The sequence below is a fragment of the Podarcis melisellensis genome (assembly GCF_964234715.1).
Source record: "Podarcis melisellensis genome assembly, chromosome: 14".
In the NCBI taxonomy this organism is placed as follows: domain Eukaryota; kingdom Metazoa; phylum Chordata; class Lepidosauria; order Squamata; family Lacertidae; genus Podarcis; species Podarcis melisellensis.
In genome coordinates this window covers 11,002,773-11,018,367 of record NC_138546.1, presented here as the reverse complement: position 1 = coordinate 11,018,367, position 15,595 = coordinate 11,002,773, and the positions used below count along the sequence as shown (strand labels likewise).

The following is a 15,595-nucleotide window of genomic DNA, read 5'->3' as shown; positions in this document are numbered from 1 at the left end:
TCCTACTGTGAGATATCTACTGTATTTTTTTGTTTCTATGGAAGCCGCCCAGAGTGGCTGGGGAGGCCCAGCCAGATTGGCGGGGTATAAATTATTATTATTATTATTATTATTATTATTATTATTATTATTATTATTAATTTCTAGGCCATGGGATGCTCCTTATGCATTTTGTGCTTTCTTCTGGCCAGGGAGCAACCCCTATGATGCATAGAAGCAGAAGGAAATAGCCCCCTGGACCTCCTTTTGGATAAATCGTCTCCCACAGGGCAGCCCCCAGTGGCACCACCACCAAGAAGGCCCCACCGTACAGTCCAAGATGGCTGGTACTGGAAAAAGCACTCTTTTAATTGCAGCTGCTCTGGTTACAGTTTAATTACAGATCACAGTGTTGGAATAAGAGATTAGCAGAAACAAAGTAGAGATTGGTGTGCTCATTCCAAGCTTTTATTAAGCAGTATATACAGGACGAAGTGATCATGGCGTCGTCTCACTTCAGCTCCAAGAAAGAACACAAAGTCAAAAGTACAAAAGCACAACAGAGCGGAAGAGATAAGGCTAGCTTCCGTTCTCAGGCTTTCCAAGCCTAGAAAGTCAACACAGACATGTGATGTAACAGTCACACATCAGCAACAGAGAAGTGAAATGCTAACATACAGTTCCCCAGCCTAGTCTTCTCATCGCCTCCTTCCTATGCTAGGCATCCCAGTGGGGATGAGAAGCAATGCATTCTGTAGCCCGCAAAGAAGTCCTACTCCACACTGCCCATGAAAAGTCCAAGGGAGGAGAAGAGCAAATGGAACACTGAAGATCTCCCTTGAATGGAACAGTGATGCCGTCTTTTTCACACCAATCAAGCAAATCATACTGAAGAGAAGTGCACAGTACCTGGCAAGCAATTCTAATGAGGAAGTTGATGACCGTATCGGTGTGTTGCTTGTCAATGGGCTTTGAAAGGAGCGCATCAGCTCCAGGCAGTGACTGGCTGCGTCCGAATACCTGAAGAAGAATAATATTAATAAAGCAGCACATCTGAAAGTACATTTGACTTGAAAAAGGGACGGCAATTGGCTGCGTCCTTCTTGAAACATGCACAGTTCACCAAGAAGATATGAAAAGAAGTACAGGTACATTTGAATTTTGTCTGCAAGGAAATGGGGGGGGTGACCCTTACTGCACTTATCGCCCCCGTCGCAGTCCTGAACCGCTTCACTTCTTGGCCTGAATCGACCGAAAGCCCCCTCTTCACAGCAGATGAGGCGGAACTGGCTCCTTCGCTACTGGCACCCTGATCCATATCGGAATCCGGCTTTTGGGGAGGTGGGGAGAGAGGGGAAAGAAGAGCCAAAGAAATTGAACTCAATATGGGATTTCTATAGAAAGGCCAAGGATTCCATACCAGACAACGAAACAGCTGAAGTCCTCTTACCTGCTGATCTTTGATTCTTTGCAATTCCCATTTGATGACCACTTCTGCCAGGTCCACAGCCAGTTTCCTTTGCTCGATAGTAACACTGGGAGTGAAGCCCAGTCTCTGCATGGCGCTCACCATGTGCTGCACTAAATGGTGCCTCACTGGATAGTAAACCTGTGGAAATTTCCCCCATAATTATTGATATAAACATATATATTTATACCCTGCCTTTTACCTGGCAGGGACTCAATGCAACTTGCAGATAAATTAAGAACAGGTAAAAACATAGGAAAAAAACAATCATTAAACACACATAATTACAATGAAAACAGCACGGCACCAGTCGTTTCATTAAAAGCAGTCTGTTTGCAAAAGCCTCCTAGAATAAGGAGGACTTCACCTGCCAGCAGGACAACAAGGAGGGAGCCAATCTAATTTCTCTAGGTAGGGAGTTCCAAAGTCTGGGAGCAGCCACTGAGAAGGCCCTCTCCTGCATCCCTACCAAGCATGCCTGTGAGGGTGGCAGGACTGAGAGAAAGGCCTCCCCCAAAGATCTCAGAACCCAGTCAGACAGCTTGAACCTAAGCAGTGTGCATAGGGCTTTCTAGGACATAACCAGCACTTTGAATTATGCCTGGAAATAGACCAGTAGTAGAGATGCCGTAACAAGGGAGTCGTATGTTCCCTAGAACCAGCCCTAGTCCACGATCTGTCTGCGGCTCTTTGAGCCCATTCAAGTTTCTAAACACTTTTCAAAGGCAGCCCCGCACAGAGCATGTCACAATGGTATCTCCCTATATAACGTTCATACCTTCTGCAAATATGATATATCCTTCAGAATTAAGAAGGAAGAGAGTTCTCTCTCCCTTCCTCCATTCTCCCGCCACTGGAGCAAAATTAATGGTAAGTACAAGGGCTGAGAAAAAGTTGTAATCTATATGTTCCCGGGAGGGTGGAGGAATTAGGAATGGACCCCATTATCGTGCTTCCAATGACATCAGGAGATACAGGAATCCGATATACGCTCAGAAATAATACCAGATATTTTCCAAGTTGCAAAAAAGAAAAAACACATTTTAGTCATTTCCAAGCCTTGGGTCGCCCATCTGAGCAAATCTCTGAATAAGCCTCCACCACACCTTCTGAATGGTCGGAATATGCCCTTGAAATTTGATAATGCTTCTTGCTTGCAAGCAGGGGGAGGAGTTCATGGATTTTGCATGGCTGTGATGTAGCATATTGTGTAAAGATGCCCACTTTTGCCTCTGGCCCTGGTATCCCCTGGAAGGTTGCACAGGAGGCAAAGTTGTGCTTGGAGTGTACAAAGTTCCCCACTCCTGCGCTAAACAGCGTTGGCAACTAGGTATTCATCAGGTGTGGGGCAATGTTGTTTTTCAGTCCAGGAGCCTCAGGTTTTTCTAACTGAGCTGATAAATATGCTTTACAGGTTATGAAGCTGAGAGCCATCTAACTCTTCCTCCTCAATTCAAGCTGTGCAAAGCAGGCCTAGGGACACACTGATTCCGCCAGTGCCTTTGAAACCTAGCAGGGTCAAAGCATTACAAGGAAGAGAAAAGCCAAGCTTTCTAGTTTGTATACTGTATTTTAAGTGCCTCTGGCCGATGGATTACAGACCACTTTCATCTCAGGTTTGCGATTCTCTCTTGAGCCCACAAAGAGCGCAAATCTTTGGGGTATTATTCTAAAGTGGCAAAAGTGCTCTCGCAGTAGCTCCAAATGACCAGAAACTCTGGGAGAGGGAGTATTCACTGGACCAAGAGCGCAACAGTTCTCGTCCTGCACCAAAATTACTCCCCTGGGCTCTCAGAGGCAATCCAGCCTGAAAATCAACACAAAGTACCCTTACAAAGTGTTCTGTGCTGAAACAAGCCACTCCAAATTTGATTTGTGTTCTCTGGCATTTAAGAACATCTCAGAGGGTTTCTGTGTGCACTGAAAATTTATGCCATGCAAACACCACTGATGAAGTTATTTGGGTCAAGGCCAATCTTAATGCCTAGTAAGAGACAGAGAGAACATTATGGCCAGCATTGTATCCATTCATTACACCGATAATCCATTTTATGGAATAATGTGTGAGAAAGAAGCTTTTAGACTGGCCACTTGCTCAGAAGGAGCTCAACCAGTAATCAAAGCGTATGAAAGGGTGCAAGCTCCCAGTCCCCTCCCAATCAATGCATTATAACCCTCAGAGGGGAGGAGCCCAGTGATGGCAGACAGAGGGGAAAGAGAACTGGTGGGGCAGGATAGGTGCGATTTTCAACCTTGTCCCCTGGTGAGCAGGATTTCTTTGGTATAATGCTCTCCACAGGGAGGCTCGCCCTGGCACCTTCTATTCATATCTTTAGGGACCAGGAAAAAACATTCCTCTTCTCCTGGGCCTTTGATGAATTAAACCATTCATGGCCTTTTAAACTGTGCTGGTGGGGGGTATTGTTTTCGTAGGTATTTTTGTGTTTCTATGCTGTAAACTGCCCTGTGATCTTCAGATGGAGGGCTGTAGAGAATTTTAATAAATAATAAAGAGAAATACCTTGAAGTGCTGGACTATTAAATGCAAAATATGGACCAGCTGGGGAACGGTGTGACCTTCTTCCACTATGATTTTCCTTGTCCAGTGGGTCAGCATCTGGTGGCCATCTTCCATCCGAGCAGGCACTGCTGGCGTCAGAATAGCCATGGCTTGCCGGACAATGGCTCGCGCCTCCATCGCATGAGCCTTCAGGAGGCTGTGAAACACCTGAAGAGGAGGAGAACACAAAACAACTGTATAAAATAAATTCCAGAAAAGGAAATAAAGGTACTATAATCCATAGGTTTTCAACCAGTGGGTCTGGACCCACAGCTGAGTCGAGAGGCTACACCAGGTGAAGTGCACCAATGTTGATGCTGCCATGTTGGATTCCAACTAAGCCTATCTAGACCAAACAAGGCCTTCTCTGTAGTGGCACCCTCCCTGTGCAACGCCCTCCCTTCAGATGTCAAGGAGATAAAGAATTACATAAATTTTAGAAGACATCTGAAGGCAGCCCTGTTTAGGGAAGTTTTAAATGTTTTTTCTATTTCTTATATATGTTGTAAGTCACACAGAGTGGAAACCCAGCCAGATAGGCAGGGTAATAATAATAATAATAATAATAATAATAATAATAATAATAATAATTATAATTAAAAAAAACATTCATTTTATCAATTTACATGAGTGCTGCAACATACCATTTTTTAATAAGATACATATTTCTGGCCAATTACATGCCCACCTTCCTATATCTATCCTGAGAGAGATCTGTATGTAGCGGGGGCATCCTGTTCACTTTCCAGTCTTTTTCTGTAGCTTTCTAAAAACTTCTCCGAGCAAGCAAAATCAATAGCCTTTCGGCTAAGGTTAAGTGTAAACAAAAAAACCCACCGCTTTTCATTTAGTAGTAATGCTAAGCTACACTGCTCTGTGAACTGACATTTTAGGGTTAACAATGTGTATTATTAAGTATAAATCAAAAGTGCAAATATGAAAGTGGAACCCATGTGGTAGACTGTAAGTCAGAGATGGGTTTTGGATCCAAACCAGTTAAAGATCACTGTGTATAATTGATTATTTGGCGCTTTTTGTAAAACCACCAGGTGGACAACATAATGGAGGAACAGTCATTTTATTTCCATCCTCCCATGTATTGGAGTGTCTGCTCCAAGATCTTTCCAGCTCCCTGGAATCTTCCTCCAACCACAAGTACTATGATTTTCAAAACACACTTGTCCAGGAGGGTTAGACAATAGGAAGAACGGATTTGTCCACAGAGTTGTCATCATCACAACATTATCTTTGGCCCACTCATCTGAAAGCTGCACAAACAGTATAACCTGACCACCATTCTCATCATCATGACTATCTCAAACCCCACCAAACTTTCTGTTTGTAGCTAACACTCTTCCCCACCTGTCCTAATTAGGTGAAGGGTGGTCTATAAATGAAACATTCAAAAAATGCCTATCTCTGAGGGCCTTCCCCCACTGCGAGAAGTTACAAGGAACCAGGAAGAAGACCTTCTTGGTAGTGGCCCCTGCCCTGTGCTATGCCCTCCCGTCAGATGTCAAAGACATAAACAACTATATGTCTTTTAGAAGACACCTGAAGGCTGCCTTGCAATGGGAAGTTCTAATGTTGGAGTGTTTAACATAAATAATAAAATTATGATTGTTATACAGTGGTACCTTGGGTTAAGTATTTAATTCGTTCCGGAGGTCCGTTCTTAACCTGAAACTGTTCTTAACCTGAAGCACCACTTTCGCTAATGGGGCCTCCTGCTGCCACTGCGCCGCCAGAGCACGATTTCTGTTCTCATCCTGAAGCAAAGTTCTTAACCCGAGGTAATATTTCTGGGTTAGCGGAGTCTGTAACCTGAAGCATATGTAACCTGAAGCGTATGTAACCTGAGGTACCACTGTAATGTATTTGGTACATATGTAGCCATATATATGGCCACCAACTTGGATGAATTCAAAACAGGGTGGGACAAATTCATGGAGGACAAGGTTATCCATGGCCACAATCCATGGTTGCAGGTGGCAGTGCTTCTGAATGCTAGTTTTAGAAACCACAAGAGGTGAGATGCTCTTGTGCTCAGCTCCTGCCTGAGGGTTTCACACGGGCATCTGAGTGGCCATTGTAAGAACAGGATGCTGGGCTAAGTGGACCTTTGGCCTGACACCACAGGCTCTTATGATATCCATTTAACATGGCTACTTAACCAATGTCCAGTTTCAAAGAATATGGGGGAGCACGTTTTAAATATGAATCTACACACACATATTACCTGTAAGACTATCTTCTTGTGAATGGCGAACTTGGCGATGATGTGCGCTAGGAGCAAGTGTCCGCTGTATTTGCAGGCTGGGTCCACGCATGCCTTCGAGAGCAGGCAGGGCCAGGCAAAGGTCATGAGGCGCCGCAGCTTGCTGTTCCGGTTCTTGTTGTTGTCGTGAATGTGGTGCGGCGCATGCTCCACGAGAAGAGTGGCAAACTGCAAGAGGTAAATCCTGAGCGAATCGAGCATGTCAGCTTGCTTTTCTGGATCAAGTACCTGACCCCAAAACAGGAAAAGGAAAGGAATTTCAGGATGCATCGCCAAACAAAGCGCAAGGGGCTCGATTCACCAGGAGCTACTGCTAGGAGCTACCAAGGCTAGAACTGGGAACCTGCAGCTTTGTGCATGGCTGTTGCATGTCTTAAGACCCCAAAGGGCTGGAGAATTTCTTAAGGCAGCAAAGGTTTGCCAGGTAATGGAATGTCTCCAGCCACCCAAGGCTGGCCATAAAGAATCCTCGCACCAGGAAATGCCACAAAGGATTCCTGTTCAAGCTAGGACCTTGCCTTGGAAACAAACGACAGTGCTTACTGATCTCAACTTGACCACCACCCCAATGCCCAGATTGGGTTTGTTTGCTTTTTCCCCCTCCTTAGGCTGAACTACCTTTGTTATAAATACACTGGTGATGCTTTCGGGGTTATCTCCTTCTGGGTTGGGGGGCCCCAGAAGCTGTTCACCTTCTCCCTTTTCAAAGCTGTGCAAGAAAGCCGGATTCAGAATGTGCTGCAGAACCTGCAGATCAGGGGGAAAAAAGAAATAATTTATTCATTTATTTTGAATTATTTCTGTCCCGGTCTCCCTCCCTAAAAAGATTAAAGTGGTACACAATAAAAGGAATTAAAAAATCAATAAAATGTAACTATCAAGGTCTCTTCTCCCCTCCCCCCCTCCCCCTACAATTCTAAGTTACTATAGTGCTTTTAAAAGCAATTGATGACTGATGCTAACCGATAACTAAGAACCTCAACTACTATGGAGAAAACTCTCCAAGTGTATCAGGCTTCTGCCAACTAAGGCTTAACTCCTTGATATCCACTTTCTTCGATCAAATTATGTGCAAGAGAGGTTAATTATGTGCCACCAAATTAGCAAACCAGCTGCAGATCTCTTATGCTTTCTATACTTTTATTGTGGTTTTTGGCACTGAACAAGCTGTTGCCTCTGCTTCAGAGTAAATATACAGAAACACAGCAACTACGCTTACAGCAAGATATACTGCACTAACAACCAGGGCAATTAATTTTAAATTATCTTAAAATTTCAGTGATAAGGTTTTTTTTAATGAATAACAATGCAAGCAAGAAGCTTGCATGTCCTCTTCTAAAGTGCCAGATAATTGTAAACTTAGCAGGCAGGACTATGACTGATTAGTACCAAGAGTCACTGTGGATCCCTCTGGAAATTAAGCTTCTTTCGCCAAAAAAAAAAAGAAAGGCTGCAGGCAAACAGGTATGTCAATATTCAAGAATCGGGGCAATCAAATGGAAGTTGAATAATTGTTGACTTCACCCATTATTGCTCTTCTTTAGGCTTGGCATTTTCACAGAAGTAGTTCTGCCAATTATCAAACCCTTGTTGACATTTAAGCAAGCAACTTGCATTGCCCTCGGAAATGGAACCTAAAAATACCAACCCGTTTTCATTTAAATGATTTGCTTTACCTTGGCTTTAAGCTCATCTCCAAAGTTGGGATCACTGAAGTCAACAAAGCGAAAGAAGAGTGCCCGTTTTTGGGCAATGGTGTAATTTTTGGGAATCTCCTCTTCCATGTATTCTTTTAAGAAAGTCATGTTGCAGAGGAAACGGCCGGTAAAGGCCCGGAGAAGCTGGAAGAGCAGCTCTATGTCACCATAATTTCGCCTAAGGAAGAAGTAAAATATACAAGGCTAAGCAACATCAAGCTAAGAAAGGAGTTCTGAAAAAGACGTGCTCTGTATAACACTGAAGCACCCAAATTTCCAGTGGACACCTTATAAAGAAAGCTAGCTTCAACCAGCTAGCTTTCTCCTTTCTCACCAGCAAGAAGTATTTCCCCATCACTTGTTCACTCAGGTGTAGGGAACCTTGGCCCTCAAGCAGTTGCTGAACTACAACTCCCATTAGACCCAGCAAGCATGGTCAATGGTCAGAGTTGATAGGAGCTGCAGCTCAACAACTTCTCAAGGGCAAAAGGTTTCCCCACACCTAAGCTAAAGTCAGCTTAGCTTTCCAACTACCCAAGAGGCCTCTGTTTAACCAGAGCATACATTAGGGGAAGGATGAGGAACCTGCGGCCTTCCAGATGTTCGATTCCAACCCTCATCAGCCCCAGACAGCTAGGCCAGCGGTCCAGGGAACAATGATGGCACCATTTTGGCTGCATAAGGATTGGCACTTGGGAGAATTGGAGAACTGCTATTGGCCTAGATCAGTAACTGCAGGCCTGGGGGCCAAGCACAGCCTTCCAGCCCCCCCCCCCTCTCTCGGAACTCTCCCAGGACAAAGCTTTTGCTAGCCCTGCTTCATGCTCTGGGTGTTTTTGCCTGATTGGAATGTGTCCTTGAACTCTGGCAATGCTTCTTGCTTGTCTAGGTTGAGGACAGAGAGGGGAAGGATGAGCATCTGTAGAAACAAGCCGCTTGTAACATTTGCATCGATTGCTCCACCCACTTTTGCCTCTGCCCCGCCCACCACTGCCATGTGGCCTTTGGAAGGTTGTCCAGAAGGGAATGTGGCACTCTTGGCCATGAAAGGTTCTCCATCCCTGGCCCACAAAGCAGCATTTGCAGATCAACATACTTGCAGTAATTCAATAAGCAGTACGCCAGAAGCTTTGGTTCCTTCCAGTTTGTGGCCGCCATGTTCTCCTTGCGATGCCTTTCCTGAAAAGCTTCGCTGACCCACACTCGCCTGAGCTGGCTCACTAAGGAATGCTGGTTCGCCAGCCAGCACTCATCATTCTTCACTATAATACTTATGATCTGTCAAAACAAAAGCAAGGACATGTACGCGGTACTTAAATAGCCCTAAGCGGGTTATTAGTTATGTCCATTTAATGTTTCCTTTCCAGTAGTTCTGGAGAAAGACATTAAGAACTGCTCTCATCTCTTCAAACCATAAGGGAAATGGGATCAAAGCAGGAAGGTGGGGGAGAGGGGAGGGAGCAATACAGGAGCATATCCAGTTTAGAAGAATTTCAAAAGGAGGTCACACACACACACACACACACACACACACGTGCTGCCAATCTACTATATATTTTGGAAAGCGGTTTGTTTGTTTTCTATGCATTCAGACACCTCTTGAGATATAATTGCCAAACCTGGCATGAGCAGACTTCGTCAATGTCTGGATGCCAGGCACAATTTTAATTCAAGATGGTAGACCAAAATGTGACTTTGGTGGCTTCTGGCACATGTTCAGCCCCCTCTCAATATATAATCACCAAACTCAGCATGAGAGTTCTGGAGGAGGATGTCTTCATAGTCATTTGGAGGCCAGGTGCCATTTTGAACCAAGATGATGGACCAAAAAAATGGCATTCCTGTGACTTCACTCAATTTTTTTCATGACGGGTCCAAACGCACAAATTACATTATCTATTTTTTTAAAAATCACATTAATTTCTGGTTTCTAAAAGTTCCTGGGCAGCACCAGGCACTCCTTGCTAGTAAATACAACAACAAAGGATTAGGAATAGACTGATGGGACAAACAGAGGAGTGGGGGGAGAACTACCACTGAAATACACCAAGGAGGAATTGTTCTTGGACAGATTCCACAAATCTCAAACCAAAACAGAAGGGGCAGGCTATTTAGTGCAATTCGGTAGGTGGAATGCCATACCTTGATAGCCTGAAACTGGAGATCGAGGCGCATTGTGCTGGTGCTGGGAGAGCCAGGGCGAACAGCTGCTTGAGTACCGACGGGTATCAATAACGTGATGAAGCGATTTGGATTAGCTGCCAGAACATCACGCAGTGGCTTCGCATCTTTATGTTTTAAAAAGCTCTGGTTTTGAAACGATAAAAGAAAACTCTTGATGAAGGCAAGGAATTGTTTCAGAAGTCTGCCAGCAACATACATTGTGCAGTTTTATACATGGGTGCAGTGTCAGCTATATCTGAGCAATCTTACGCTTAAAATTGCTTACTTAAATATCATACATTATTTAGATCAGTCTTCTCAAACTTGGTGCCCTTCAGAAGACAATGGGCTACAACCGCCATCATTAAAACACTGGCTATGCTAGCTGTGGCTGATGGAAGCCAGAGTCCAACAATATCTAGAGGGCACCAGATTAGGAAGACTGAGCTAGAGCAGTGGGCAGACTTCAGGTCCTGATCAGGTCCAAGTCCTGATACAACAAAACACTAATGGAGCAAATAAAGATGAAAGAACTGTTCTAATTCTTCACCTGTACACTCCATTCCCTACGTCTCCTCCTTTATGCAGCTCCCTCCTTTCTTCATGCTGGTAATTATATTTCTTACTATATAATAACATTTTAAGGATGTTTTCACACTGCAGTTTGCATAGCCTCCAATAGGCAGCTGTGAGAATGGCAGTGTGATGACAAAACGACAGACTGTTGCCCAGCAGGCGAGAGAGAAGGAAGACAGTCCAGACTAGCTGCAGAGGAAGAGCCAGGCCAGGCCAGCTCCCCAGCAACTGCCTTGCTCTTATATGAGGTGCACTGTGACAGCCAGTGATGAAGTTTCTGCCTTAGCACTGTAGGAGGCCAAGGAGAGACAAGGCAAAGTAGGGTAGAATTAGTTACTGGGGAGCTGCCCCAGACATCTGTGGCTTGCATAGGCAGTGTTTTGGCAAAGCTGTAAAGTAAGGAGCACAGTTTGGCCAAGTGAGCTACAAAGCAAAATAGAGTATCAGCAGAGTCGATGGAATAGCCAACCAATCAAAGCACTTTCCTGGAGTTTGGCTGCTGTTGCATGGGGCTCAACAACCTGGGAAGGTAGTGCGTCTAGGAGAAGAAAAACTCTGATCCTAAACCTCTAGTGCCTTGCGGGATATCTTCAGGAGAATAAAAGCCTAAGGAGTAAACTATGCACATATCTGAAGTGGAGAACCTAAGATGGTTGGGATAGTGACTTGCACACCTTCTTCCGGCAACTCCTGCAGCCAAGCTGGTACATTGCTCTGCTTTCCTTTGGACCACATCAGTGAGACCAAGAGGGGGTTCTGGGAAGCCCAGGACCTCCATACACACAGCCCAAGCTTGCCCCCTGAGAAGGTCACTTTGGTGCTGCTAATACAGCAGCCTGACTTCACCCCTGGAGGTGCACTCCATTGTTTCTCAAGACAGATGGATGCCAGCAAAAAATGATGGAATAGCCCAGCTTCCCTTCTTTTCCTCTGCTGCAGCCCAATGGCTGCTGCTAGGTGACAGCGGAGAAAGATCTTGCACTTGCAAGCACCTTGATCATCCACCAGCATTGAAAGTCAATCAAACAAAGCAAAACACCATGAGTTACCATGAACATCCTGCTCCACTGTGGATCATTTAAGGTTGCTTCCATCATGAACAACTCAACCGTCTGTGATGGATGACGCGTCAGAAACTTTATTAATGGTTCCCTGAACGGACTGCCAGCCTGTGGAAACAAATCCCAGAGAAAAAGAAGCTTCATTTAGCATGTGGACAAGTTCAAGGCAGCTAGGGTTGCACTCTTGGGTTATGTTTTTCTAAGGACTGCAAACATGCCAGCAACCCCCAAACCTAGAATTATGGTTTTCTCTCCAGCACATCTGAACCTTCAGGGTTTTCAGTGGGGAAATGTTTGAAATGTCACATTATCTGGCCCTTTCTCTCAAGGGCAGACTAAGCAAAACATTTCTATATAGCTACAGTGGCACATTATATTTCTGCATGTAATTCTAATCTGACCACAAGTTTGATCTCCCTCCACTTTATATATGCATGTACGTGTGTGTGTGTGTGTGTGTGTATGCGCACACACACACACACACACAAAGTTAAATTCTCATTTGAACCTTGAAAATCCATTAGAACTAGTTCCAAACTCTTTTAAAAATGGAGTAGAGTACAAGAGGGGTGTCCACAAATCAATGTTTTAAATCAAATGGATTCCACAGGGGAGTTGAAACAATTCAAAACACAATTAAAGCAAGTATTACAAATGGAAGAGCAGAAGCAATTAAGGAAATTAAGTGCCATTTTACCTCTATCAACATAGCCCGTTCTGTTTTCATCACAACTTCCAGTAAGGGTTTAACGAGTGTCTGAGGAGCAGCTGGGATCAGATGAAATAGGTTTATAATTGCTGAGCAAATCTTCATTTCCTACAGACAAAATGGAAACATTAGCAAGCATCCATTTACTTTAAGGCAGCGTTCGAATGCAACACACAACGGATCCTAATGGGAACTCTATTCCCCTTTCTAGGTGTTAGCATGGCTGGCAAACCAAAGCAAGGAGTTAAAACAACAACTACTTACCCAGGGCATGTTTTGTTCTGGGGGAGGGGGGCAATGGGTGGCTAGATGGTTCAGTTTGCTTCAATAGTGCAACTTTAAAACTTTGGGGTTTTATTTTTTTAAAAAAAATGGTATGACAACAGTGGTATGGAGGTTTGTGAATGTCCAATGTTGGGCACACTAACTGCGTGAGTCTCTCCAAAAGGCAAAAGCTGCTGCTCAAAGCTGGCTTGTACAAAACTATAAAGGAAGAGTTCTGTTTGGCCTGCATCAGAGTTCAATTCATATGGGCTAGCAACTTCAAAATTCAACTCTATCCTCCTACAGCAGAGGCCAGTCCATTGGGGCAAGCAGGGCACTGCCACACAAACTTCAGTCTGCCTTCATCCAGCCTCAACTATCTGCCTTCTAAGTTACAAACAGTCCAGGAGATCACGGAATTCCGGCCATCTTCCTCTTCCTTAGCCTCCATGTTGACCTTGCTGAAGTTAGCAGGGAGGAGGATGGGGACAAAACTAGAACTATCTGGCTCTACTTCCCATTGGCTCTGTTCCACCTATGGTTCGGACTCCCTGCATTCTGCCTCACCAGTCCCAAAGGTCATCAGCCACTGACCTCCGAGCTCTTCCACAGACCCCAACGCAGCAAACCTCCTGTTGACCATTTGGGTAGTTTCTTATGTAGGGTTATGACAAACACCATAGAAGGAAAAGGGGCAAGAAATTGTGCATGCATACACACAGTACATTAGGTCTAGCAAGGTGGTTGCATTTCCTGAACTGAATGAAGCACAAGTCTCCCCCACTTGAACAGAGAGGCCTGCACAGCCGCCAGACGTTAGAATTAGGCGTGGGGCCTCAGTTTTTGCTTTGAAATCTGTTCCTTTTAGATGTTAGCAACTCAAGAAGGCTTCCGCTCAACGTATGTACAGGGAGGGAGGGAAACTGCACCAAAAACTTCCTAATTTAGTCATTAAAAAAAGAAAAGAGAAAACATGCTTTATGTCCTTCCACAGGTCACAGCAAATGCTACTGATACAACTCCGCCACAGACAAACAACAGAGGACAAGTCACAGCACTGCACTCAAGGCACAATGCACTTCGCCCAGTACATAACAAATACAACTAACAAACCATAGCAAAACAAACCATAAACAGAGAGAGAGGGGGGGGGAGGAGGAGAAGGAGGAGGAGAAGGAGAGAAAGAAAGAGACAAAGGAACGGAACGGAACCCAAACAAAGAATCTCCTGGCACCTTCACTGAAAGTTCTCACCTCTACCCCTTCCATGGCAGGCTGAACCGAAACAAAACAAAACAAAAATTCACAGCGTGAACAACGACAACCACAAAAACGTAAATGCAAAAGAAAAGTGTATATGCTGTGCTTCAGAGCAGAGTCAGAAACTGACTTTAGTAGGGTTAGATTCTCACCTCAAACTGACAGAATGGAGACAAGGAACATCTCCCGCACTCGGAAATACTCTCCTGAAGATGGGGAGGAAAAGCATCTTTTTTTTGTTTTGGCTGTTTGTACACACACTGAATACATACAACTTCCCATATATATATCTATATATATATTTAAAGCTTGCACACAAGGAGGAAGAGGAAGGATATTAAGGGATGAACACGACAGTGAAGGCGGCATTCAGAGTATCTTGGGAGACAGGCAATGTCCACAGAGACAACAGAAAAACAAACCACCTTTCAATGCTCAATAGAGTAGAACAGAACAAACTGGAATCACAAACAATACCCTTGGCCAAAAAGGTCGCAGTATGGCATTTCTATATAATGTATGTACCCAGAGGAGTGCTGAGAGTGAGGAAAAGTGTGTTTTGAGTGGAAGTGTGAGCAAATGGGTGTTGATGCAGACTGACTGAGCTACGGGTGTGTTTGAGCAGGTGGAAAATGTGTGAGCAACTGAGCGAGTAGAACCATAGTTTTACATCATACTGTATTATTGTATTTTGCTGTTTGATTACTCTCACAAACCATTTTAATGAAAATTAAAATGAAACTTTAAGAGGTGTTTTGGGGCTAACCTAGTAAAACTGATGTGCGTCATAATAATTAACAACAGCGCTTAGTAGCATTTCCACCGGGAAGAGAACAGGCACACGTTTTTACCACTTCTCAACATGAAGTCATGGCAAGGTCATAAAATGCCTGTGAATTGTTAGAGGGTGGAAGCAGGATCTTCTGAGATTTGTAGGCAGCTTATCAAACAGCCTGAAGAGGAGGGGACTCTCAAAATGCACATTAGTCACTGACTAAGTTTGGATGGTGCTATATTGGCTGAATTAGACAAGATAAGATTGCTACATACAGTTGCTTCATTCTTCTCTTTGCATAAGCCAGGAAGTCTTTAGTTTCTTGTTACATCCAAACCAGGAAATCATAGTTAAAGACTTCCCAGTAAGCCAAGATATGAAGCCATGGTAAAGGTAAAGGTAAAGGGACCCCCAACCATTAAGTCCAGTTGTGGCCAACTCTGGGGCCTCATCTCGCTTTATTGGCCGAGGGAGCTTCTGGGTCATGTGGCCAGCATGACTAAGCCGCTTCTGGCGAACCAGAGCAGCACACGGAAACGCCGTTTACCTTCCCGCTGGAGCGGTACCTATTTATCTACTTGCACTTGACGTGCTTTCGAACTGCTAGGTTGGCAGAAGCAGGGACTGAGCAATGGGAGCTCACCCCGTCGCGGGGATTCGAACCGCCGATCTTCTGATCGACAAGCCCTAGGCTCTGTGGTTTAGACCACAGCGCCACCCGCGTCCCTATGAAGTCATGGTACAATTCACTAAATACCTTGTCCTGTTTGGAAACCATTAACCATAGTTTCTTGTTACAGATAGGT

The 15,595-nt window shown here is 44.5% G+C and overlaps 1 protein-coding gene across 4 annotated transcripts in view; it reads right to left on the bottom strand.

Annotated features, from left to right (window-relative positions):
• Positions 1 to 15,595, bottom strand: part of TRRAP (transformation/transcription domain associated protein) — a 159,371-nt gene that overhangs the window by 97,018 nt on the left and 46,758 nt on the right. For 2 of the 4 annotated variants that reach the window (XM_081889018.1, XM_081889019.1), the window contains exons 32-44: positions 14,167 to 14,220; positions 14,009 to 14,029; positions 12,480 to 12,599; positions 11,771 to 11,890; positions 10,125 to 10,289; positions 9,079 to 9,260; positions 7,962 to 8,160; positions 6,904 to 7,032; positions 6,247 to 6,513; positions 3,969 to 4,175; positions 1,430 to 1,588; positions 1,175 to 1,309; positions 889 to 999 (exon numbers count right to left, since the gene is read on the bottom strand). In XM_081889018.1, coding sequence (XP_081745144.1) covers positions 889 to 999; positions 1,175 to 1,309; positions 1,430 to 1,588; positions 3,969 to 4,175; positions 6,247 to 6,513; positions 6,904 to 7,032; positions 7,962 to 8,160; positions 9,079 to 9,260; positions 10,125 to 10,289; positions 11,771 to 11,890; positions 12,480 to 12,599; positions 14,009 to 14,029; positions 14,167 to 14,220 — 1,869 coding nt within the window. The remainder of the gene's footprint in view (positions 1 to 888; positions 1,000 to 1,174; positions 1,310 to 1,429; positions 1,589 to 3,968; positions 4,176 to 6,246; positions 6,514 to 6,903; positions 7,033 to 7,961; positions 8,161 to 9,078; positions 9,261 to 10,124; positions 10,290 to 11,770; positions 11,891 to 12,479; positions 12,600 to 14,008; positions 14,030 to 14,166; positions 14,221 to 15,595) is intronic. The other 2 variants (XM_081889020.1, XM_081889021.1) reach the window with 2 other exon arrangements.